This window comes from Neodiprion pinetum, chromosome 6, assembly GCF_021155775.2.
Source record: "Neodiprion pinetum isolate iyNeoPine1 chromosome 6, iyNeoPine1.2, whole genome shotgun sequence".
In the NCBI taxonomy this organism is placed as follows: Eukaryota; Metazoa; Arthropoda; class Insecta; order Hymenoptera; family Diprionidae; genus Neodiprion; species Neodiprion pinetum.
Window position 1 is genome coordinate 1,765,725 of NC_060237.1, and position 26,392 is coordinate 1,792,116.

Genomic DNA, 26,392 nt, shown 5'->3' on the forward strand with positions numbered 1-26,392 from the left:
ATGTATGTAACGTGTACGTAGGTATGCTATATTTACATTCAGGTTAATATTGCCCCCGAGTGAAAGGTGGATCCTGCTTCATTTTTCCTCGGCTATTAATTTTTTGAAAGGGAATTTTCGACCCCACCAATCCCCCGGACGTTGCGACAGCGGCAACGGCATTAGGGTGGAAAAATATTGTTCTTTCTATCCGGTGAGAGGGAGGGGAGCCTCTTTCAGCCCTGAACCCCAATTTTAAAGTCAACCCGAGACCGAGGAGCCTCGAGAGGTAAGAAAACAGAGATTCGCGTTTCGAATGGCCCTGTGTATTCGCGGGTAAGCTGGGCGGGTTGACGTCTTCTTCATTTTTCCAGAGATAGAATAAAACGGACTGAAACGGAACAGAGAGAGGAGGAGAAAAATTTTCAAAGTACCACCCGCAGCTTGTGTCCGATTTCTCCAGCGGTTCGATTATAACCGCGATTAACGCGGCATCGCGACGAGGATACTCCGGATTATTATTTAGCCTTCTCGTTACACCGGCAGCCCGCAAATCGAAAGGATGCGCGAGCATCACGGATCGAAGAAGCGACCTGATATACAGTTCCGCCACGCCAGGCTAAGGCGACCCAGAGGAAATGACTTTATTGGGAATGTAGCTGCCTGCGAGCGCGTGCTAGACGCGATAAAATGCCGCGCAATTACCCGGATCCATTTTTAGTACCCTTCGATATTCAAGGTGATGCTCGATACAAACTCAAGATCCTTCGTAAGAACGACCGCGTCTTTGTAGTATTCTCGAAAGACATAACGTATAAGTTACAGGAAATGTTGCTGCGCGGATCCGCGCTGTAAAAATTTTTCACGCGACAATTCGCATGAATAATTCTTACTCCGTTTCAGGTTTCCTAAAGAAATATTCTTATCCACGTCACACGCCAGGATAATCAATCCTGTAGATTATAGATCAATTCCCAGGCGATCGATCGCACGGCTTTCGGGGAAGCTCTTCGTTCAAGACGTTCTCTCACATTCCGCGTACAACGGTGAAGATGTAAAGCTGCAGCCGCTTTCGGTGATCGATTATGATGTATCACCCTCGATTCTTCCTCAGCCGATGTGCCTACACCCCTTGGTGTGTACCTATATATACATTTATACATTTATACATTTATACATTTATACATTTATACATTTATATATATATACTCGGCGCATTTGTGTTCTCTGGTTCTTACAGCACCGTTTCTGACCTACTTTTGCACAGATGTCTTCACCTTTGTCGATCTCGTTACGTTCGCGCTTCGCTGTACGGTTATTTTAAATTTTGTAAAAATATCTTACTCGTTATACGGTTGAAAAATTGGCGGTATCATTTCATCCTGCAAAATGTTTCCTCTTTCAAGATCTGGTATTAAAGAAAAAAGTATACGAACACCCGGTGGAAAGACGCCTGGGAAATCGAGTGAATTTAATTCATTGGGATACAAGGGCGACTTGGGCGAGTTGCGAATGATCGGGATGCTCGTCACGGTTGCAGAAGCGGTACTCGATGATCGAGTTTGGCAAATCAGTTCATTTTCGCTCGCGTCGGTATAACGGGCACGTTTCCCCGTCTGGCATAACGACGCGAGGTGAAATTACCTCGACGATTGCGAGAGTGTCGAATCGGAGAAGGGTGAGAATAATCTGTGGATCGCATTGAAGTTCGGTGAGAAAAAAATGCATCTGTCTCATTCGGTGATAAAACAGGCCTGATTGTTGAAATTCCGCAATTGTCCGAGGGGCCGGATTGTGGATGTTTTTGTACGCCGGCGGGCGAAATTCCTTGCGATATTATGACAGCGCGATTTTTTCGGAATGTTGAAAATTTATACGAGAACAGATGTTTTTGTTATTTTTGCTAGGAGGCTCTATCGATACGATATTGGCGATCGGTTTTCGATACCATTGAATCGCGCAGGAATGAATATACCCGTACAGGTATCTCCTTGGATGTACACAGAATGCATTGTACGTACACACCGTCCCAGACGCATTATGTGTACTGTTGTGTGTACGCTGTATAACGTGTTGTAACGTTTCAGATTTTTTTTTTTTCTTTCTTATTTTCGATTCTTTTCACTCTTTCACCGTCATCGAGCAATCTATCAACGTCCTATTACAGTATTATTCGGAGTATAATACACACGGTGTACGTATATTATATACGCCCCGAATTCTTTCCGCGAATACTGACTCTCGAGATAAAAGAGTCGCTTGTCTTTGAATTATATTCGCAATGTTCTTTTGTTTGATCGATAAAATATTGACGGTTCGACAAAATATCGACGAAAATATATGATAATTTATGCTCGCCACTTGTACATTCGCCCCGAGAGGAAAATAGTGGATAACTAAAAAGGAAAGCCGTCTTTCGAACAACGTCGAAATTATTGTTTGTCACGCCTTTTCGAGCAGGACACAATAAACCGAATGAATATACAAATGCATGCGACATTTGCATGTTTTTCTTGCAACTGCTGCAGTATCGATTGAACTCGCAGATCAACGTCACGCTATCGGGACTCGAGACATTTCGGAATGCACTCTTCTTCTCAAACAAATATATCTATTGAACGGTTTTGTTTGGGAGATTGCACTTGTCGACTTGGCGGTGAAATATTTCGGAGAATACCGATAAGATATCTTTGAAATATTGTTCCGATTCGTAGTCCGCAGGCTTTGCTCGACGCGTACGGCAAGCCTCGATTACAGCAATCTGTCCCACATCTGCGCCATCGCGAAATAGTTTCTCGAATTGGATAGATTTGCATCAGAGTTACCCAACGCCGTCAAATTTGCAACATTAATTGAATATTCGGGAGAAAACGTGATGGGACCTCGACATCGGTAATCGGAACCATCACCGTGGTGATTAAATTACCCGTTTGGATTACTCCTCTTCCCGGAATCGGGAGAAGAATAATAGAGGAAACAAAAATTACGCAAATTTCGAATAAAGCAAATTTTCCGTCCAGAATTCGAGAGCCAATTCGCGACTAAAATGTTGCAGGTACAAAAATTGGAAAAGATAAGGGTGGGAGGTAGGGAGGAGGGAGTGGGGGGCGGGGGGGGAGGGGGGGGGGGGAGGGGGCGGTAGAATTCTCGGGAGTGCTTTACAAGCCTTACCCCGGCAGAGAGAGAGAGAGAGAGCTTTGTTTACGTATGCAACAAGTTGAATCGATATTCTCCCTTCGGCGGCCTTGACAGCGCAGAAACGGAGGGTGAGAGTCGGTGCAGGTCGCGAACAGCGGGCTAAAAATGAACCTGCAGCGGTTGTCCGCGCGTCAGGAATCGAGGGTAGTTTGGCAATAATTTTGTGATGAGACACCCCGGCTGATAATCCCTTTTACGCAGTCCGCTGTCCTTGTTTTTGGGCTGTTTTTTTGGCTCCTCGTTTACAGTATCGACACTCATGGGCGGGCACCCCGATGTTTTCGGGGGCGCGTTTACTCGGCACCCTCGATTATCGGCTTGTCCTGCACCCCTGCCTCGCCGCCCGTCATTATCTGTACTCAGAGGGTGGAAACGTGACAGCTACTCATTAAGAAGGCTTCCGCTTGTGGGCGGAAAATTAATGCTTTCAGTTACCCCCGACGTATCATTGTCTCTTACGCTTTCTGTTGATCAAATTTCTGCTAGTGATTCGCCACGGTTTAATTCGGTCCGCTGCTCGTATTCTCTGATATCCTAGTAATTTTGAGACATTAGACCGCGGGAGTGCCATTAACAGTTTGCATTGTACTGTGAAGGTGGGCGCGATCCAAAAAGTGAGAACCACGTGAGAGGGAATAATTATTTTCATCCCTCGGAAACGCAGGAGATAGATTCGAATGGTGGCTCTATTTGCCAAGATGAAAATTGGAGGACGTTGTTGACAGTTTTTTTTTGAGGTATTAAAAACAATTATTTTACCCTAGTGGATACAACTCAGAAGCGTATCATTTTTTAGTCTACTGTTCGTTTGCCGAGGGAAAAAAATTCGTCAAACACACCGAGTACGGGGACAGAAGTACTTTGTCAACTAAATTAAGTGAGCAGGTATACAAATTTTCGTACGTATCACTTTTCTCTCATATCAAATGCTGTTTGTTTTAGCCAGAAAACCACTCTCTTCGCCATATTTGATCGGCGTATTCCTCAAGGCAAACAAATCCTTTTTCTGCGTGTCGATACAATTTCCCCCTGTCATTGATATTCTACATTCCGTACGCGGCGATTCGGCGCTCTTATCGGCATTGCCCAAAAACGTACACGAAACATATCGATTCACGTTGGTTCAGACGTATCGCGTACGCGTCTCTCGAAATACACCTTCAAATCCCACGCGCGTCTGCGAGCTTTTACGGTATACACACGGGGTTAAGGCCACCGGAGTAGGACGTATCTTATCAATTGAAAGATGACGGTCCCTGAGTTTTTCGCCAAAAAAAATGGTAGGGAGTAAATTGAAACGCATTTCAATAACGCTGGCTACTCGCAAGCTTTGTTGAGCCATGTCGGAACGAAATTTAAAACCTCTTTCCTCTCTTTTTTCAATTTCACGGTACTGCAAGGTACACAATATGTGGATGAAAAAAACGGGGTAAACAAAATGAGTGGAAAAAAGCAACCTACCGAGAACTAATTAAAGCTAGCGTAAGAAGAACAACGTTTTTCTCAGAATTTACTCGTTTCGAAATTGACATAACGTATTGTTATCATTGTTATTATCATTATTGCTCTTGTTTTACCTTTGTTCTTACCGCTCTCTAATTTTTTCATTTTTCATCTACCTTTCCTTTCGTTTTCGTTTCTTGCAACGAATTCTCGAATTCACGCTTTTTAAATTTGGAACAGACAGGTAAGTTTCACCACTTTCAACAATTTTTCTCAACTACCCATTAATCCGCGCTTGAACGGGCGAACGTTTGGTTAGATCTGAGGTTGAAGGTGGTGGTCGGGGGCTGGGGGGTGGCAAAAGCGCGATCAAACCGTGCCTCGGAAGTCTGGGAGAGAGGAAGACGGCAACAAGTACCCGCTGTACGGAGAACGGTAGTCGTTGCATAGATAATAATGTGTAGAAGAAGGGAGGCCGGGGGCAGGAGCGGGTCTCGTCCCCAGGAGTCGCCGCGCGTGGCGGCCGCGTCCTCGGCTCCTCGTCCCCGTCGATCCTGGCCCGCGGCTGGTTTCCCGCGGGATGCAGGGGGAGCGGAGGGGCCGCGACCTTCACCGAGACCCAGTTGCCGGCCCCACGCGTCGACGTTGGTCCCCCAGCATCCCTTGCGGCGCCCAGCCGCTACTCGCCTCCTATCATCCCCTGCCGGCAGGCCGGCCAGGTGAATACGCGCACATGCATCTCCAGAATCGCCACCGCGGCCTCGAATTCTCCCGCAGGTTCACCCGGCTCCCTGGCTTCGTGCACGATGCGTGGGGCTGGGAGCAGCGCGTGACGTCAGCGCTCGGCGCCGGCGCGAATCGCGGACGCGAAGCACACCGCGAGGGAGAGAGAAAAACGACGCCGAGCGGCGTCGGGACGCGTCGGTGCGACTCGCGACACGACAGGTAGCCGACCTGGCTCGACTCACTGAGTTCTCGTCATGGGAGTGGTGAAGACGGCGTCCGAGAGCATCCTCGAGGAAACCGTTATTCCCAGCGAGGAGGCGAACCACTCTCTTCAGGGGCATGCCGGTGAGTCTTCTTATACGCACTGACGGACACTCGATCACGACCAGCACCCTTTCGCAGTGCCCTGTTGCTTTTGTCCGATCCCCGATTCGCAGTCTCGGTACTTGAACTAGACGAACCAGACGACGCGGCGATGACCACGCACTGGGACGTCATCGCGGAATGGGTGTCGTTACAGTCACGCTTGAATAATTACTGGTATACGTTGCGATACGCGAGTAACTGTAATTTAACGAGATCCTGGTCGTCGATACAACACGTCGTCTGGAGATCTCAAAGCTGGCTTGTCTTAATATTTCTTAATTTACGAACATTTTGTCAAATTACCATCGCAATCTTTGTAACAATAACCAGACTTTTTTCGCGTAAAGCTGAAAAGTTCGTCTTCTCTAGTCGAAACGTCGAGTTAAATTTTTTTTCCGTGCAGTGCTTCCTCGTAATTGTTCTCACCGTCTCCTCTTGCCATCCTCGCTCCAAATTTCGTCAAAATCGCGGCCCTCTCTTTTCCTCTCTCACGCGGAGGGGATGCAACACGGTCGACCTTGAGTGCGACTAACAGGTGTTTGCAGATACAGATATAGATCTGTCCGTGCCGTCGACGGACGAGGTATACGGTTCCTCGTATACGCTAAGTACAGGCTTCGACCACTCATCTGAGCACACGACCACGTCCCGTTCTCTTGGTTCGTGTTTCAGCACATGCCAAGTACGTACACACTTATCGCGATCACTCGACAGTAAAGCTTGCGGAAACGGGTCGAGCTTTTCTCTATTTACAATTTCAGATATACCTCCTCGCACTTTTTCACCCCATTTATTTCTGTATACATATAATGCTCGTAACACCTTGAACAGAATTTATTATTTCCCATCAATTTCGCGTGCGTAACGAACGATATTAACTTACGTTCTACGATTAACTTACCGTTAGCTTAACTAGGTTCAATTTTCGACGAATCCATTTTTCAAGTGCCCGCGTACCTGCAATAGAAAATTTTTCTAAACTCGCGCTCTCGAACGTGCTTCGATAAATTCACCAGAGTGTCTCGCAGTCTATGCGTATATTCTCCGAGTGATCGCTGCCAAGACCCGAGCACTTTAATATTCTCCGTATAATCGGAAACCGAGTTTTCGCGTCATGAAATGTTTGCCGAAGGCTAGCTACGTGTAAGTTTCAGTTAGCGAGTTAATTAAGTGTGCGGAACGGAGGAGATGGGTATTAAATTCCTATACCACGTCGACGAACGCTGAAGGCATGCATGTCAGAGGGCCCAGGGGGGTGCATTGTACGGGTAGCCATACTCACTCCGGGAAACTCGCCGCGTCGCTGTAGAATACGCGCAGCGGATACAGAATGCCGATAATTTTTCATTCCCGCTTCTCGGTCGGGCGATACTTTCCGCAGGCGTGAGTAAAGTGTACAAGAGCCGATCATCGAGATGGCCAGGAACCGATATGCCGTTTGTGCTAATTGATCGCAATTCGCCGCAGTCGTAATTCAGCCAATCCTGTACCTAACTCCTCTACAACGGTTTAGTTCCTTCTATACGGAGCGTTTTTTATATTCCGCGAGCACCGTATTCGTATCGGTAATTAAAAATCCTACGGGCTTACTCGGGTTTCGATTTGTTTGCAACAAAAGTGCTACACGGCTACTTTTTACTATCGATCAGCACTCGGCGCCGCATAAATTCGCGCTTTACGACCCTGTCCAGGGGGTGCAGGGCGCGATGAAACTTTTTTATACAACTTGGAGCTCGCCGACGCTGCGTAACGTCTGTTTTATAGTGAACGCAGTGTCGCTTTTGTGAGCACTTCGTTGAAATTCCCATCTTTTGATAAGCCCGTTCCTCTTATCGCCCTCGTAGAATTCAATTAAAATTTTGTACAGTCGTTAAACAACGATACAGGATGAAATGATTTGGAAAAAAAAAACAGGGCAGATAATTGCTCGCATACCGCGCTACACCAGCCGTCAACTAACGCGTGTACGCGGGTAACGATCGGCTCTACCGAAGCGCTAATAACGTCGGCAAAAATCAATCATCATCCGGTCGCGGCTCGTTCAATCCATCACGCGAGCTGCCAACCTGTAGATAACCGATCTACTTCGGTCCCAAAAGTCCGACGCGTCCTTCTCGTCTTTGCGACGTGTAGTAACCGGAATCAATCGGTCGCGCGGTGAATCGGCGGATTTTTACTTTGCCTCAATTTTTTATCTTCCATTGTTTCTCCCTCATCGCAACTCGAGCCTCGACGGATTATGTCGCGGAAAAAGAAAGGAAAATTGTGTAAGGTGAAGTCATCAAGCAAAGTCTGAGGGTTCACTGGTTCGGAAAAGAGAGTTACGTATTTTTAAAATATCGATTCCCCGACGGAAGAGGGGATCGAGAAAGCTTCTCGCCACGACGCGAGCTAGTCTTCTTCTACTGCTCAGCCTCGTCGGCCGAGCTCCGTGCTCCCCTAGGATCCTCGAGGATTTCGGTGTCCGCGGACTTTGCGCGGGTTCGGTAGAAGGCACAGTCGACCGTCGTTTCCTCGTCGTCCTGGTTCGTCGTCGAGGGTCCTTCCGTCCTTCCAAGGTACCGCTCCGCGCCGCTGTCCACCTCGTCCCGAGGCAGCAGGTCCTTTTGGAGGTCCTCGATCGCCGCGAGCAGCACGCTCATAGTCTCGGTGTAATCAGGCTCGAACATTTTTCCCTCGGGATTTTCCCTGAACAAGTATTCGGCCTGCAATTCGTGCAGAATGAGCGTCGATTTCGCGGGTTCGTTCGATCGATCGGACAGTGCAGAGCACGTGCTGCTCACCAGGTAGTCGACCGGGTCATCGGGCCGCAGCTCGGCCACCTTTACGAGTCCCTGGGTCAGGGTCGGGAATATGTACTTGACGAGGTAGTGGCGCAGGGGCTCGCCCATGATGCAGAGACGGCTCTCCTCCTCTTCTTTCAACTTCTCGAGGAGATTGGTCTGCGGGATCGTGCCGGCGAGAACCGGAAGTCAAATTAGAGCCGAGCACCCGATGCGTGCACTCAGGGTTTTATTACACGCGACGAGGTAAGGCGCGGTGAAATTAGAACCGCGCATCGATTCTCTTATCTTCGTTGGATCGCGAGTGCTCGGCTTCCCTTCGCGTTTTCGTACGATAAATTCGACCTTAATTAACAGGTGGCCGCATCGGGCGGCAGGAAGCCGAGGGTTCTTCGTCCCTGCAGGGTTCAAGTGCGCCCGCCGCCTCTTTGGGCTCGAGTTTAAACCAGGCAATTATAAACCCCCGGGAAGCAACGTAACTAAATGAAATACTCTTTTTGCTCTCAGCATCTCTCGGGGTGATGGTAAATTTGACCCTAGGTTACGGAACATCCGCTTGTTGCTTGAAATAACGACGTTGATTGAAACGGAGTCCTCTACTGATCCTGAAGCTTGATTTATTCCGCGAGAAGAAAATTTAAACACGATACTAACAATCGCGATTCTGTAGTGGATCGACCGACTCTTGTTCCAAAAATCATCTCGAGAACGGTAAAAGTTATTTACTCATTGTCAGACGAGTGCGGTTCCCAGTGAGACGTATCGTTAACGCCGGGTTGAGTCTTATTGAACGTACCGTGATCACGTAAACTGCCCTAATTGCAAGGTGAGCGAAAAGAAGTCCAACAAGGAGAGCTGACAGGTTAAAGTTTTTTACCCTCGTTACCGAAAGCGCGAAAACCCAGTGAGGAGGTGGAGACAGCAGCCGGCTATACTATTCGGCGAAGAGTGGAAAGTGAAAAAGTGACGGTGAACGTGATTGCGCGTGCGAACTTCGGACGAGAACGCGGGTAAAAAGTTGCAAGGTATCGGTGGAGAAGAGACTGGATAAAAGTGGTTGGAGGCTGATCTACTCGTGCAGCCGGAGAAGTTGGAATGAAGTTTGGACATTAGCACTTTCAAGTCGGCACTGTGCCGTTCAAGCACACTCTGTATATTGCGCGTTAGATGAGCATTACAGACGCCCTTGAATGCCCCGGTGTGTTTTTAAAGGAGCCTGCAATTTCTCATCCGGACGATATTCCAGCCGACTCCCTCTCATCCCTCATCCCAGACACCTTTTTATTTCTGCTCCCCTCACATCGCCGTTTAATACCCCGATTCGCCTAATTCTCCCTCGCGGCTTTTCAGTCGTATTTTTCGAGTACATATTTTTCTGGTTTTCCTCCGGTCCTATTCTCTGCAAACGAGATTTAGAATCGAGCCACGGAGCATCTTCCATATCGCAAGGCCGGGTTGATGAAAGTATATGTAAACGCGAACTCGAGTTATTTAATAATAATTGCTTTGCTTCTGACCGAAAAAAAAATATATAATAATGAAAAGTTGAGAAAAAAGTGAGGGGTAAAGGTACAATCTCGTAACACTCTCTTTTTATTCCCAGTATATGCACATGCCGCGTTCTTTACGGCTTTGAAGACAAAAGCGTATACAAATATAGCAGCGGTGTATATTTTTTTCTTATTATTATTATAACTATTTTTGTACTGAAACGAATAATGTAATTCACAGTTTGTTCTAAGCCCCAGTCTCCTGTTTTTGTTCGTTTCAAGTTTTCCTTCGTTTTTCCCCCTTTTCGATTAAACGGTAAAAGCTGCTACTACAGGGGTATAAAATTTCTCAACCCCACGAAGAATCCCGACCCTTGATCTTGTTCCCCGAAGTCACGCTCGCTTGCATTCCGTGATTTTTCCATTTAGTTTTCAACGAATCTTTTGAAAAAATAAGGCGCGAAATAGCTCCACCATAGAAATACGGGCATACGAGCTTTGGCAGCGACGCACGGCGAGGACAAAGACTTTCATCGAGCAACTTTTCCACCCCAGAGTCGACGGCACGCCTCAGAAACCCCGAAGGTCAGACTGCGAAACGCACTGCCTGTATTTTAGAGTGTAGACGATCCAGGGGTTGCAGGGGGTTCGTGGCTCGGGGCTTGACGCCCTTCGCTATCCCGACGGTTCACGACCCGCGCTCGACTTGAACGCCGTTTGACCCCGAGCTGCAGAATTTTACATACCCCGATGCCCGTGGTACAGAGACGTGCAGCAGCGCGGTCGCTGAATCTTAGGTCATAAGCCGGGTCGTTTCAAGGTCGTGAAATTCGAGACTGACTTCACCTCAACGACCGTGACGGCAAAGAACCGACTCAACGGGCACGTTATTACCGGGATATTATACAGACACGTGCTTTATGGCGGGGTAATACGAGAGGTTTGGAACTAAGACACTTTCTTGGAATAATAAAAGTTCGAAAGCTCCCGAACGCGACGTCTTTTTTTCGTCTCAGTGACGGATCAACGTTGCATAATGCTCAGTTCTCACAATCAGAATTAGTCACTTCAGATTCGGAAACAGTTTCATCCTCGTTCATTCGGTTCCAGTGGTTAGTACGAAACGTAATTGGACCTTTCCTTTGTCGTTGCTTCGATTTGCTTCGATCGATCGACACTCTCCGCTCCAAAATCCCCCTCCTCGTGTGAGTGATTAAAATTTTGCCTTCTTAATCGGTCGATTCTCTGTAACAGGGTATCCCTATACGAACGTGTGCAGACAGAAAGGGAACCTCCTACACCGACACTATTGTTTGTGAAACGTAATTAAACCGGAACTTTATCGGCTGACACATGTTTCTTGGCGGCTATGACTTAACTGGCTCTTTCAAGTTGTCCCTAACACACTTCAAGACTGCCGGGAGACTTTGTTAATTAAAATCGATTGAATAACCGTGGAATGGTGGTTTTTGAAAGCCCTCTTGCCATACGAGAATTTCAATTTGCCTACAGTATAACCACGAGTCGATGCTTGCGCGCGTTAAACCCTCGCGCTGTGATCTCGTACCAATGCGGGTCTTTCATTTTACTTTATTATTATAATGTCATTTGGAATCTCTGTCTATCCATTCGGTTCGCGTGAAATTGTCAAGGATGTGCACATTCGGACATTATTTCCCGACACTGCACCTTACCTCGATAACTAAATAAACCAGACGGCGTCTTTACGCTTCTCTTACTAATCCGATTTCACCTCGATAATTCCCTTACCCATTCCATCATCTTCTCCTCCCGCTTAGCCTTCCGGTTCAATTCTTCGGCCACTTGTCTCTCCGTCTCGGCTATTACAGCAGCCTTCGCTTCGGCCGCCATTCGCTTCTGAAGATCGGCTAGTTCCTCGGCCTCTAATCCTAATAACAAGCAGATAAAGACTTAACGACAGTATTAATGCAGTTTTCGTTCAAATTAGCTGAAATCCGTTACCGTAATTCCTCGGCCTTCCAATCTTCTTCAGGCAGAGGTTGAAGCTAGAGAACATATTGGGACACGGATCATCCTCGACCCAAATGAAAAGCGGATGTACCTCCATCTCATCAAAGAATTGGAGTGGAGTGTTGTCGTCAGTATTCCGTTCCCTGTGGCGTGAATGCGAAAAGTTAGTCAGGAACTCGCGAGTGAACATCTTCGTCAAGACGAACCTATATTCGCGAAATCGTCGGATCAAATGCTCCTCCGTGTAGTGGGTGCCCTGGATTTCATCTTCGGAAAGAATTAGCAGTCTCTCGGTGAGGAATTCGTCGGTTGCATCTAGAACGACGACTAGCTCTGGCATGATTTCCGCGTTGAAGCCCTTCGGCGCCGATTCTTCTTCCTCCCCATCGCCAACGTCATCCTGGTTCTCCGCATCCTCGACCGTCCCGAAGAGCTCTTTCGCCTGGCGGAGGGTTTTTGGATATCCGTCGAGGACGTATCCCTGATTTTGGCACTCCTTCGAGGCCAGTTTCTTCGCGAATATTCTGTGAATGAGCATTCGACGGTTCAACGTACGGATCCTGTGAGACGGCCTCACCCCAGGAATCTCTGCAATTTTTTCTTCGACCCGTTTACGGCTCGATAAGAATGCGAACACATGTTCATACCCAGCGTATCCGCGAACCGTGTTTATTGGTTGAAAACGTTTTGCCCGACTACACACGCATGTGATCAAAATAATTAGCTCATCTATCAAACGCGACACCCTTTCTACTCTCCCGCTTAGGTTGGTAATTATAGAACAAAGGATTCACTGTGTTCGCTTTGAATATCATGAAAGCATCACTTAATGACGAGGTAATTCGATACCCGAAACAGTGGGCGCGTCCTTCCGCGCGAGATGAGGGATTTGTTCACCGTATGAAAAAAACAAAGTTTGCCAAAATTATTTCGCAACAAGGTGTAACGGAGCGTCAAGAATGTCCAACTAACTTGTTTAAGATCGCGTCATCCAACCGTCCCCGATTCTCCGATAAATTCCGCCTAATTTCGTCCAGTTCCGCCTGCCAACTCTCGACGACGTCAGTATCTTCCTCATCGATTTCATACTCTGCATAGTCGTCGTCATCGTCGTCGTCGGTCTCGTCGCCGGCTTCTCCTAAATCCTCCTCCCCTGCCGCCGGACTCTTGGCCTTGCTCGCTGCCTCGATGTCGTTAGTCTGTAATGCCAGGGAAAGAAATGGGATCAGCGACTGCACCGGAAGCACCCAACGACACTACTGAGAGAAGATCTCAACGACAGCTCACGAGCTTGTTGATCCTATCCCTGATCAACGATTCAACGTGAACGTAATGGACCCTGTAATGTTCTGCCAACATCTTGGCGAGGCGAGTCTTTCCCGAGGCTGGCGGTCCCAGGACGACGATTTTAACGGGGTGCAAATTCCTCGCCGTTTTGTACTCTCTCGCGATATCCGCGATGTTCATGCTGAACGGCAGATCCGTGTACCACTCCAAATTGGCATCTTCGAGGTAGGCGGGTTCGATGTTTAGGTCCAGGGTTACCATGTCGTAATTTTGCTGAGTCACACCGTTTAGCAAAAATGCCTCCTCTCTGGCGATTTTTCGCACCTTACCGCTCGCCATGGCTCTGCTGATCTTCTGCCCTCGCAAATGACAGACAGTATTATTCTCGATGACGATGAACGATTCGTTCTAAACCCAACATTTCGCGTGACTTTCACTGAATTTGAACCCCTTGCCAAGTGCGAAGCTTGCTATAGCCCAGATTTTGAGCAGGGTCAATCCCTTCGCTCCGGATGACCCTCGTCGGCTGTTCGCTCGACTGAGGTACATGTTTCGAAACGGCCAAAGCGTACGTACACAACTAACCGGAGATTTGGGGCTGCTTCGTACCGTAAATCGCGCTTTCTGAAGACGGTACTCTGAGCATCAAAATGGATCGAGGTATGTTCAGAAACTCTGGGTCTATTGTCTAATTCCGATAATGGATAGTAGCGGGCGCATGGAAGGGGGTGAAATAAATTAACACCTCGGGTAACCCCGACCCTGCCAGGTGCCTGTGATTAATGAAGAGAAAAAATATTTCAAGGCTGAAAATTTTATCGCTTTGTGACCCGTCGCGCAGATATAATCGCTCTGCTCGAAACGTCTGCTCGCACCTGTGGATAGCGTGACCCCTGCGTTATTCGCTCATCAGTTAAACGCAATCAAGCTCAATTAGCTTTCATTCGAACCGGCAAAATCTGCGGACCTTTGATACTGACGGCAGATTTATACTACATACGGGCCAGTTCTGGGCGAGGAGTTGTAACGTATCTGCAGCACGACCTCGTAGTTCTGTCATTTACGGAAAACAATGAGATCCATTTCCTCGATAGAGCGAGGCTGTTATTGGAGCTCGGACTGTCCGTTAATTGAAATAGTGATAACACCCCGTCCATCGCTCACCCTGAGGTTATAATTGAACCTTCAACCTGGTTCACCGTCACCTGACCATTCCGAAGCCGTTAATTCTTCAACGCAAGCAATGACCGTCGTACACGCACCTTAACGATTGTCTTCTGTGACATGCGCACGTGCTCAACGGCGACGACGTATCGTAACTTTGGCCAATCTCTAACAAACATCAAGACGATCCTGCAATAAGAATTTAAAGCCGCACATAAAATCGCGGGTATTCAAATCGCGGTTGAAGCTTGTAACTCACGTGGGTAGATTGCGAACGTGCAGAACTGGAATCCTGTTGGTACCATCGCCAAAAATAGGTAGCTCGGTCGCGTTGTGCCAAGCCATTTTGAAAAGGTAGTGAAACGGACCCTCCTCGTCGCCGTAAGTTATGCCGCAGCAGAGAACGATCGTCTTTAGCTTGCCTTTCAGTTCGGGGTACTTTTTCATAATTACAACGTCCTTCTCGCACTGAGTGTGCTTCTTGAAATTCGCGTGCGGTCTTCGCTTTCTGTAATCCGCCTCCGTAAAAGGCAGCTCCGGATCTTCGACGTAAATGGGTTTCGATAGTGCCCAAGTCATCACGGTGGAGATTAAAATGAAGTGGCGAACCTCTTGGCTCCGCTTAAAAGCCTTCGGTTTCTCGGCAGACATTTTCAGAAGCTCGCTCGCGATCGCTGCTCACAATTACATGTAAGGAGGTACGTGGTCGCGACATTATTCTCAAATCCCCTCTCTTCAGGGTATTACTAGGCACGGAAGCAAATTCTACCTTACCTTCGAGAGCCCACTGGGCTTCGGCTACTTGAGAGGGATCTTGAGTGATATCGTACACGATTACTCCGCATCTCATCAACTCCGCCAGAAACGCGTCTTCGTGCCCCTGAGCGCGGTTTATTATCATCAGCACATCATCCGGCGGAGAGTACTGCGAAGATTACAGAACACGGTAAGATCTCGAATTCTTTTTATCGATCTCCCCGTCGCGTTGTAAGAAAGCTGATATGCAATTTAACACCGCTCCCAGTCTACAATTGTTCACATGCAAATGTTCTTCATGCTGGATTCAATATCGTTCGATATTCATCGACAGAAAATAATATTGACAGTGAGTAAGAAATCATGTCTCTTCAATTAATTCCGTTTTTGCTTCAAATATTTTCGGTATATGTGAATCAGCACCGAACACTGCTGAATTCAACGCGAAAAAATGCGAGTCACTGCTAAATTCTGACAGGGTTAGATGAACATCAGCAGTTTTTTTACAGCGAGAAGCAATGTATACGTGACAACCTGACCTTACTGTCCATCACGGTGCCAACCACCTCGTACTTCCTGGCTAATTTGGTAGGAGCGTCGGCTTCCTTTATCTCTTTCGTTTCTTCTTGTTCCTCCTCCTCTTCATCCTCGACATCCTTTCCTCCCTCTCTGGTTTCTTCCTCTTCTTGCTCTATTTTGGCTGAATTCGCGTCCTCGTCGTACGTATTTGCGATGTAAATTTGCTCAGGGAAATACTAAGTGAAGTGGGAATTCATTATATATGCGTCTTGACAGAAGTGATAACGTAAAAATTATCCGCCTTTTGCGGTCAAAGTTTTCAAGGTCGGTTCTGCGTCACTGAGCAACTTCTATTATTAACACCCTCCAGGATTACATAACTTATTCGGGGTACGCTAACGGTACTGAATGCCTTTAGTTGCAGCGAGAGAAGTGGATATCAGTCAGTGAATACCTAATGTATAGGACTTATATGCGTAAACATTGTACAAAATTCAATTAATATCTTGTTGTGTTTTGTTGTGTAATGTTCTTGGCTGTGCTTTGCGCCAGAGATTCGCCCAGTTTTCGAGGGTCAAGGCTAAACGCTAATTTTAACATCAAGCAGCTCAGCTCTGATGAAATTACACTCGTCGCCGCAGCCAGGCACCCTCTTAAAAAGGGACTGAAATCTCAAGTTCTTTAAGAGAGAAAATTTCGCCGACGGCGAAGCGTCGCGCCGCCGCGCCACCCCGTTTCATCCCTGAATTATGCTATGCCTCACGCTAACCGAGATCCCGCGGTAATTATTTCGATAACAAGACAACTTCGCGTGACTTACGTCGGCCAACTTCTTCCCGTGGTAACTGTCTATCTGATTGACAAAAATCCGCCATGGTACAAAGTCCCGGACTCCGTCGACCTCCATCGTTCTTCCAGCACTGTTCTGCTGACCGTTCTCCGGTTCCTGGATCTTCTGCTGCTCTGTCGACATCGCGTTATCTTAATATCCTGCGGCAGTAGACTGGCAGGCGTTGAAGCGAAGTCGGAAGAAGGACAAACGAAAATCGCGAAGTCGACAATCTCACATCCGCCAGCCATGCTGCCGGAGATTTTGTGTCAATATACCTAAATTTGTGCGGTTATAATTTCGGGCTGGAAAATGTCGCGCAAACCCCCGGCAATGGTGCTTTTTCCTTCGAGGAACGACGAGGACGCACCGGGTCCGTCTCGAAGGCCGAAGAAGAAACGTTATACCACCAAACCGCAATCCATTGTGGAGCGTTTCGACAAGATGGCGAATGCTCACCTCGACGAACATGACGGGGGTTGTTCGTCGACCGACGAAGATGACAAGCTGCTTTCGGGTCCAGTGGAGAATCGTCGACCGGTGAAAAGCGTGTCCAGGAACCTGGCGGGCAGCATAACAGGCTTCGACATCGCCGAGAGCGTCGGGGTTCAGCACGACAACGAACTCGCCGAAGCTGTCGAGAAGCTCATCAAGGCCGAGGAAACCACCAGGTTCACCGAACTCGTCGTCGCCGCCGAAGCCGCCGTCGCTGCCGCCCCTCCGGATCTCGCCGAGGAAGCCGCGCTCGCCGTTGCCCACGAGTACCAAACCCAGAACCTCAGCATGATACAGGAGGAGATTCCCGGAGAAACCATCATCGAGGTTATCGGTTACGTCGGCATTCGACGTCGCAAGGACAACGCTGACAAACGCAGCTGCGTTTGCTGACGAGGCGTAGTACGTCGCACATGAATTGGCTTGTCTTAATCGTCTGTCTCTCCGTCCGTAGATTCATCAATTTTGTATCGTCAAATACAATGTGAAGCATTTTTAGATTGATTGATTATGTTTCTCTGTTGAAGATTTATGTTTATCGAGTGTGTTAGTCACTGGTGTATGATGAAGAAAAATGCCGACGGAATTCTGTGCATCGGGAAAAAGTTTTGCTCGCCATTAATTCAGGGATGTAAAACGCGTCGATCTCTCGAAAATCTCGTTCCATCTAACTGAACTCACATCTTTTCGATCCCCTTCTCTTCGAGTCTGCAAAAATAGGGGAAAAGAAAGGCGAGGGGAAAAAAATAAAATGAATAAGTTTTTAGATACCATGAATGCAAATGGGTTTAATCGAGAATCGTGCTCCGGACTGGAGACGTTGCGAGAATTTTAATTGAGCGAACGATTTGCGGCAATATATGCGTCCTTGGCTTTTCACACCTCGAGTTTTAGTCACCCTCGCTTATTACCTTCGTTTTATTATAACGTCGACGGAAATTGAGCGTCTAAAATGCACTCGTCTAAAATTTATCGTTATATCTCATAAAGGAAATTTCTTTATCCTCCTCCAATTGTGTTATCGCGTCATTTTTCATAATGAAAATCCGGCTCCGGGAAGAACGATCCCCGTAATTCGAAGGTCAGGTCATGTCACCCTCTCTTTACGTAAATATTAGCCATTGAACGAAGTTGAGTATCGGTCTCAGGAAATTGGATGAAAGGAACAAAAAGTAATAATGATAATAAGGTAATGAGGTATTCGAGCTACCCGCAAACGAACTTGAATTATTCTTATTTACTCAGAGAAGCTTTTTTCGGTTTATTACGTAACCATGCAACCAAATCTTTCATAGTCTGAAGATCTTACTTACCAGCATGTTCAGTTATTAACTACCTATCGAGCAATAATTCTCCTCTATTAAACACGCATGGATTTCGTATTGCGGTTTTGCGATGATTGCGCAATTGCAATGTTCGACATTTCTTATGCACAAAGGAAGGCACCTCCCGCGATCCCTCTCCATGACGAGTGAAAACACGAAGAGACTCACTTCCGTAATTGATGTCAATTTGCGATCATTACGGGAGAGCGTTTCGCCTTCCCCTTTGAAGCACGCCGCAAAGCTCTGCACTTCGGTGAATCGATAACCATGCCGAGTTTTCTCTAACAAACGCGCTCATCGTCGGACTGTCTGGACATCCATAAAAATCACCGAAATGTTTCTGAGCAGCTAACTTCATACAGATATTAAAATTAGCCCTTAGCTCTGTTGGACACGGTTAGGCGGATGATTGCAGGAGGTATCAAATCAATTAGCGGCCATCAGTCATCCTCTCAAAAAAACAAGCATAAAAAAAAAAAAAAAAAGACTTCAATCCACGTATTCCGGAGAAAAATCATCCACTGAATTGCCTCGTGAATGATGATTGCAGAGGAGTGGACTGGCAGCTTCCCTTACCAGTTATTGATAGGTGTTGGGGTTGGACTGATGGCACTGGTTCTCCTCGCTGCGGCAAGTTTTCAGTGTTCAGCTACCTGGCGTTGGCTGATGGGTGTCTCAGGTCAGAACAACGATGAAGACGCCGACGGCGACATCGGGCACCAGAATGCCATCCGGATCAGCCATTCGCTGCCGGATCTTCAGTCCGAGCCAATCACTCACGAATACGTTCAAGAGCAGAAGGAAAACAAAAAGGTTACAGCGTAGAAATACGTGAATTATTAGGCAGTATGTATCATCCGGAAGGCTGCGCAGTGTAATAGGTGAAATTTTTCTGGTTCCAGGTCCTGCGGCAAACGACCCTGCCGATCGTTCCCATGCGCCATCAAACCTTCCAGCGGCAGTTATCCCATCGGCTGGATTTACCCAACATCAAGTTCAGCATTTGTAGTCTCGAAAACCGCAGCGACTCCAGTCTCGGATTGCTCAAGGCAAGTGAAATTTAGCTCTAGATGAGGAATACCTTGTTTCCGGTATATCTCCGCGAAAGAGACGAATCAGTAATTCAAGTTTTCGACGAAAATTTCAGCCCGAGTTGTACAAAAAGGATCTAACGCGGCAGGCGAGCACCGAAAGTTCGAGTACCGTTGAAATGGAGTACTCTGGTAAACTTCACTTCGCGTTGCGATACGACAAGGAGTTTGAAGGCCTCGTTGTTAAGGTGAGTTTGAAAGGACGCCTCGGGGCGAATAACACGAATAGGAATTCCGAATTGATCATAATAGCCGTGGCTGTACACTTGGGTAGGAGTGCGAAAATAGCTCGGACCAAGCGGCTCGTGCATGTTTAATTACCGTGCTGAACCGGCGTTAACCAGAACCTAATACGCAACACGCAGTAGGAACTTCCCCGTGCCGGAGTCACGAGCTACATTTTGTCATTCCCTTGTACTTCCTGGCATAAAATTCCCCGAGAAATTTAATTAAACTGCGAACGGTGCGACGCACGTACCAGACATTGCAAAAAGCAAGCGGCTTAATGCGTTTTATTGTCAATATGATACGGCCGACAATGGGAAAGGTCGACATTCGCGTTAACGGACCGCGCTGCGGACGGTAAGAGACGCTGGCCAACATTCCTGTCCCAGTTCGCTATCCTTGAGACTTTTAACATACTGATTTATAACTATTATATACCCATTGCATCATTTGCCGAGCTCCTCGTACCGCAATGAAGCAGTGAGATATGCCGTTTCGCCATTTCGGACCGATCGTAGCGGGCCCATGGAAATGGAATAATCATCGGTTATTTTTGCCTAAGAAAAACTAGTTTCGGTTCAAGGTGTTTGAAAAAAATATTAACGAGTCCTGTAACCCCAACTCCCCGTAGAAATTACAGAACCGTGCATCACGCGTGAAAAAATACGTAAATTTATCCGTGAAAATTTAAACCGTTCAAACTCTTACCTGGAAGTTTGATTTCTTTGTATTAACTTAGCGACTCCTGCAACTTTCCTACTCAGGTTCTGGAGGCTCGGGAATTGCCAATTAAGGATGTTACTGGGAGCAGCGACCCTTACGTCAAAGTCTACCTCTTGCCGGATAGAAAGAAGAAATTCCAGACGAAAGTTCATCGTAAAAATTTAAATCCCATCTTCAACGAAACCTTCATTTTCAGGTTGGTAAATAGCTCCATGGGTTCATAGCCCGATGTCTTACAATCGATTCTCATCAAGCTTTGAAACTTTTGCACATTTTTTAGCGTACCTTACGACGATCTTCGCGAGCGTTATCTCCAATTCTCGGTATACGATTTCGACAGATTCTCGAAGCACGATCTAATCGGCCAAGTCGTTCTCAGGGATCTTCTCGACTGCACCGACCTCGAACACGAAATCGAATACACGATGGACATTTTTTGTGCTCTTCAGGTATATGGCTTACATGTATATTTATTCCCTGAAATATTCCTTTACATTTACAGCGGGATCAAAAATTAGTTTTCGGCGCTATGATACCGCGACTACATTTTTCCCTCGATCATTTTTCCCGTATTTTTATACATCGCGAACACAACTTCGTACATTTGATAACTTTCATTATTTGGTATTGTTACAAATATTCATTAAACCGAATTGCTTCTCATAAACGATTACATACTTTCAAACTGCCGCAGCTCACAGCTTTCGACTGTGTTTTATTCATTTTTACTTTCATCCAAACCGTATATAATTGCAGATAACTGCAAAATGAATAAAAACACAGAGTTCTTACGATTATATTATAATAATATCACGACGTATCGAATACACAGGTAACAATTTTCGGAACAACTTTCTATAAAGAAATAATGAAATAAAACCGAAAACCATTCCTTCGCCCCTCGGTAATTCCCCGAAGTTCTAACTCTCCGAGTAATAACGGTTCCAATAAAACAAATGCTCCCCTTTGGTTATTCGCGCAGGAAAAGGTCGACCGAGGTGAACTGATGCTGTCTCTTTGCTACCTACCGACGGCTGGACGATTGACTCTGACAGTGATAAAAGGCCGGAACCTGAAAGCAATGGACATCACAGGTTCCTCGGGTAACGTAATATTTTATTACATGTTTACCCAGTAATTATGTACACGTACGATTCGCAAATACTCGATAAATTCCCTAGTCCTTGACCCTTAGCGAATGATGCCGCGCTGTTCCAGATCCTTACGTGAAGGTCTATCTTCTGTGTCAGGGGAAGAGGATAAAGAAGAAAAAAACTACGGTTAAGAAAAAAACTCTCTGCCCGGTGTACAACGAGGCCCTCGTCTTCGATGTGCCGTCAGAAAACGTTGAGGAGGTCAGCCTCGTCGTGAAAGTTCTCGATTACGACAGGTACGATATATGTACACGGCAATACCTCCTTCCAGCTTCCATTCGCCAAATTTTAAAACAACCTTTGAGTTTTTCATACCGAAGAGATTGAAGTAAATATCTTATTTACATACCGTGACACTGAAATCAAGTAAGACGTTCTAAGGTCCTTCCTTGGATCGTTATTTCGTGTTTTTCGGGCAATAAAATCATCCCCCGGTTTTACGTTGCAACATTTGGTGCGATTGTCACGGGCCTCGTAATTCATAAATCGATCGGGTCATTATCCAGTTTATTGAGCATTTTTACGACTGCGGTCGGCTTGTCGAACGAACTGAGGAGCATCTGTGGAACAGCCATCATTGACGAGTGAATAATATAATCTGGTCGGTGAAACACTCGATTCGTTCGTGTCGTCGATTTCGACGGACGATCTTAGTGCCCGTTGTCTCAATAGGTAGTTGCTCTGTTAATTCGCATTAATTACCCCAACGACTCGACGACGAGCATAATTCCCCGAGGCGGTTGGGGCTTGATCCGAGACTCGCGGCACGAACGACTTTGCCCGGACATTTTATCGCCGATCATGTATATCGCTTTTTCACCCCGCTTCAGAATTGGCCCCAACGAGCTGATGGGCTGTACCGCAATTGGCGCCAGCTTCATAGGCATCGGTCGTGATCACTGGCTCGAGATGCTCGATAATCCCAGGAAACCTGTGGCTCAGTGGTACCCGCTGCACGAGACAGTCGCTGGACACATACCAGCAGTCACCTCGGAACCGCTTCCCGTCAGTCTAAGCTGCCTAAACAGCAGGTAACGACAGCGTCAGGTTTTAGAGGAATCTTTTTGCCAGTGGCGATAAAGGTGTTTTTTTTTTGCTTGTAATAACGAGTCAAAATTCTCTGCGACTTTTAGATGAAGAAAGAATGATTAACGTCAGCGTGGTGGTTGAAAAATTCTCATCGTACCTACTGGGCGTCAGCTGGCTTGAGAGATCATCCCTTTCTGTCCCTACTCGTATTATAATGCACGACGTCCTTTGACTGGCTTATACGCGAATGACGAACGAGTTAAATCTGGCTTTCCAAGTCAGAATGTTGAAAGTTTAACGTCGAAAACTTCTATGCAGGGCACCAATGGAACGCACTGAGCCTGTTGTCCGATAACCAGAGTTCAGAGTTGATGATGAAACGTTGTAAACTATGTATTTTTGACCTTAATTTTCCTCTCTTTGTAAAATAACGATGTTGCATCATACATATATATAATGAATTTATATATAATGCATGGTAAAATTCTTATACATATATATATATATATATATATATATAAGGATTTTACAAAGCGATCAAAACTAAATGAAAACAATTATCATGTACAATGTATAACTGTGTTACTCGGACCTCTAAAATGATTAACGACCGATACCGGTTGAGTATCTATTGGAGGTTCACAATTAATGTTGTTATACACATAGCTGTGTAAACGGAGATGGCCGGCTGGAAAGAGGATCAAAGTCGCGGCTATAATAAATACTTCCTATAACAGAAATCTGTCAATGTGATATAATCATACATAAATATATCATACATCCATATATATATATATATATATATATATATATATATATATATATGCTATATATATATGTAACATATAGTATTGTAAACTATACATATTATACAGAAAATTTCACTACTACACACCTGATATACTAACGAATGCATGATCCGCACACTCGTGAACATGATATCCGCCGTATAGACGTAGATGAAGTAAAATTCAGTGTTCAGGTGATGAAACGACATGCGTTATTGACTGATGTGTAGGAAAACAGAGTTTGTCGAGATCGAGCAAGTGTAATAAGTGGGTAAATATCAATCTGATATACGCACACTACGCGCTATCCGTTCGACATGCAAAACGTCAGTGTTACAGTTCAAGCAAGGATATAAGTATGTATTAATATTTTATCCATCAATTCAGCTTCGTTGAAGCAATCCGTGCGGCTCGTGTTGCGCTCGGGCATGAAGTCGTTCAAAGACAAACGTCTAATTGTTAGGAAAATAATAATATAGTGAATGTACAATTGGCATGGGAGAAGGTTACAGTATACACCCTTTTACACCGTTCGATAATTATATGATGATGATGATGAAAATGCTGGTGATGATGATGACGATGTTGACAGATTGTAGAAAGTACTGCGTGAGTAATTAATTTACGAACGTTGACAATATATAATGAAGCTGATGAAATGACGATTTGAGGTATGAACTGAAATTCTGAATTACGTAACAATAACTGAAATGCTTATATCATATTTTACGACTTGTATGTACACAGCTGTTGATGAAATTGGTGTAATGATGTTATGTAAGTGCAGGTCTTTAACTCATAAGTGACGTTATATATTAACATAGAACAAGATTCTATTTATTATATTATACACATATATATACAAATCTGTTCAATGATATTCAAAGCAAAGTTCGATACATTCGTGGATTTGTGTTGTACGTTTACATATCTTTGATTGACTATGTCCTATAAATAAATTTAATTCTAATGTACATCATACACACATAATGATAGGCTACTGTGGACGTGATTACGATAATTTAAGCAAATATCAGTCAGTGTGTATAATAAAGAAACTGCAGTTGCATAGTCAGTATTCCTAATACTTCGAAACTAACCCTGTCATGGATCAAGTTCATAAAACATATTTCCGATCAATGATAATAATATCGGTTTGTCGCGACGACCGTCACAGGAAACTCGTATATTTTATTTATCCAATTTTGATATATTTGACGGATTGATAGGATCATTTGATTCGAACGCTGAAACGACGTGTATTTGTCAGTAATGACCGGAAACAAGTAGAAGTTTATCGTATTTTCTCTGCTGTTGGTGAGACGTAAAGCTGACGAAGGCATGTTTCCGTGATTCTCAGATCACAATGACAAGTACAATGAAAACTTGAGATTCAATATCAGATTTGGAGTGTGAAACTTCGTAGCGTTTTTTGCGAATGTGGACAAAGATGAAATAAATTCAATGAGACGCGATGTCAACGTAATTTTGCGAAAGATATCGATTGGACGCAGTCCCAATACGCTGCGATCAACGCATCAAAAGTTACAGCCAAAAAACGAAAAGCTGAATTTTCGACATTTTTCAGCAGGTGCTTTTTCCTTCGTAACTTCTCTCCTGTTGATCCCACGCTCTTTTCGCTGCGTTTTCTGAGTTCCTTGGGGTCCAATTGATCGGGAAAGAGTCATACGAATCAATTCTGAGACGAAAAATTTGTTGGTGAAAAAAAAGGAAGGTTAACCCCTTTGTATTTTTGGCGAAAATTTTCGCGATTTTAAAAAGTGCTGGAATCAAGTCTTTCTGGCACTATTCCGACGTAATTTTGCGAGAGAAATCGATTGGGCGCAGTCCCAATACGCTGCGATCAACGCATCAAAAGTTACAGCCAAAAAACCAGAACCTGAATTTTCGACATTTTTCAGCAGGTGCTTCTTCGCTCGCCATTTCTCTCCTGTTGGTCCTACGCTCTTTTCGCTGCGATTTCTGAGTTCCTGAGGGTCCAATTGGTCGGATAAGGATCGTGTAAATCGAATCTGAGACCGAAAGTTTTTTGGTGCAAAAAAAAGGAAGGTTAACCCCTTTGTATTTTTGGCGAAAATTTTCGCGATTTTAAAAAGTGCTGGAATCAATTAATTGTAGCACTAATCGGACGTAATTTTGCGAGAGAAATCGATTGGGCGCGGTCCCAATACGCTGCGATCAACGCATCAAAAGTTACAGCCAAAAAACCAGAACCTGAATTTTCGACATTTTTCAGCAGGTGCTTTTTCGCTCGCCATTTCTCTCCTGTTGGTCCTACGCTCTTTTCGCTGCGATTTCTGAGTTCCTGAGGGTCCAATTGGTCGGATAAGGATCGTTTAAATCGAATCTGAGACCAAAAGTTTTTTGCCAAAAAAAAAAGTAAGGCTAACCTCTTTCCATTTTTGGCGAAAATTTTCGCGATTTTGAAAAGTGCTGGAATCAATTAATTGTAGCACTAATCGGACGTAATTTTGGGAGAGAAATCGATTGGGCACAGTCCCAATACGCTGCGATCAACGCATCAAAAGTTACAGCCAAAAAACCGGAACCTGAATTTTCGACATTTTTCAGCAGGTGCTTTTTCGCTCGCCATTTCTCTCCTGTTGGTCCTACGCTCTTTTCGCTGCGATTTCTGAGTTCCTGAGGGTCCAATTGGTCGGATAAGGATCGTTTAAATCAAATCTGAGACCAAAAGTTTTTTGCCGAAAAAAAAAGTAAGGCTACCCCCTTTCCATTTTTGGCGAAAATTTTCGCGATTTTGAAAAGTGCTGGAATCATTTAATTGTAGCACCGATCGGACGTAATTTCGCGGGAGAAATCGATTGGGCGCAGTCCCAATACGCTGCGATCAACGCATCAAAAGTTACAGCCAAAAAACCAGAACCTGAATTTTCGACATTTTTCAGCAGGTGCTTCTTCGCTCGCCATTTCTCTCCTGTTGGTCCTACGCTCTTTTCGCTGCGATTTCTGAGTTCCTGAGGGTCCAATGAGTCGGATAAATATCGTTTG

The 26,392-nt window shown here is 45.6% G+C and overlaps 2 protein-coding genes across 5 annotated transcripts; one reads left to right on the plus strand and one right to left on the minus strand.

The window, feature by feature from the left end:
- The first annotated feature begins 5,540 nt into the window (after nucleotides 1-5,540).
- On the plus strand, nucleotides 5,541-24,433 carry LOC124221581 (synaptotagmin-10). Of its 4 annotated transcripts, none has more exons than XM_046631753.1 (10): nucleotides 5,541-5,691; nucleotides 18,903-19,165; nucleotides 19,255-19,401; nucleotides 19,500-19,631; nucleotides 20,433-20,587; nucleotides 20,672-20,840; nucleotides 21,374-21,494; nucleotides 21,610-21,781; nucleotides 22,376-22,576; nucleotides 22,679-24,433. In XM_046631753.1, the coding sequence occupies exons 1-10, from the start codon at nucleotides 5,601-5,603 to the stop codon at nucleotides 22,680-22,682; spliced, it is 1,455 nt and encodes a 484-aa protein (XP_046487709.1). In that variant the 5' UTR covers nucleotides 5,541-5,600; the 3' UTR covers nucleotides 22,683-24,433. The 4 variants fall into 4 exon arrangements, with proteins under 4 accessions (XP_046487709.1, XP_046487712.1, XP_068993265.1 ...); XM_046631756.1 differs by lacking the exon at nucleotides 5,541-5,691 and adding an exon at nucleotides 6,356-6,394; XM_069137164.1 differs by lacking the exon at nucleotides 5,541-5,691 and adding an exon at nucleotides 8,248-8,270.
- LOC138191204 (adenylate kinase 7) lies at nucleotides 8,115-16,676 on the minus strand. The gene is made up of 12 exons (XM_069137528.1): nucleotides 16,524-16,676; nucleotides 15,724-15,939; nucleotides 15,203-15,353; nucleotides 14,688-15,102; nucleotides 14,527-14,617; nucleotides 13,265-13,672; nucleotides 12,950-13,176; nucleotides 12,184-12,501; nucleotides 11,969-12,120; nucleotides 11,756-11,895; nucleotides 8,496-8,654; nucleotides 8,115-8,417 (listed from the first exon to the last, which is right to left on the minus strand). Exons 1-12 carry the CDS (start codon nucleotides 16,674-16,676, stop codon nucleotides 8,115-8,117), a joined length of 2,733 nt encoding a protein of 910 aa, XP_068993629.1.
- Nucleotides 24,434-26,392: the final 1,959 nt, after the last annotated feature.

What these genes read in the sequence shown, in the direction of transcription:
- LOC124221581 (XM_046631753.1), top strand. Translation starts at nt 5,601, where the DNA reads ATGGGAGTGGTGAAGACGGCGTCCGAGAGCATCCTCGAGGAAACCGTT. An exon ending in CCAGTCTCGGATTGCTCAAG is followed by an intron (nt 19,402 to 19,499) that starts GCAAGTGAAATT and finishes CGAAAATTTCAG; the next exon opens with CCCGAGTTGTACAAAAAGGA. An exon ending in AAAGTTCTCGATTACGACAG is followed by an intron (nt 21,782 to 22,375) that starts GTACGATATATG and finishes ACCCCGCTTCAG; the next exon opens with AATTGGCCCCAACGAGCTGA.
- LOC138191204 (XM_069137528.1), bottom strand. Translation starts at nt 16,676, where the DNA reads ATGTCGACAGAGCAGCAGAAGATCCAGGAACCGGAGAACGGTCAGCAG. An exon ending in GGGATAGGATCAACAAGCTC is followed by an intron (nt 13,177 to 13,264) that starts GTGAGCTGTCGT and finishes CTGGCATTACAG; the next exon opens with ACTAACGACATCGAGGCAGC. An exon ending in ATGACCCGGTCGACTACCTG is followed by an intron (nt 8,418 to 8,495) that starts GTGAGCAGCACG and finishes CACGAATTGCAG; the next exon opens with GCCGAATACTTGTTCAGGGA.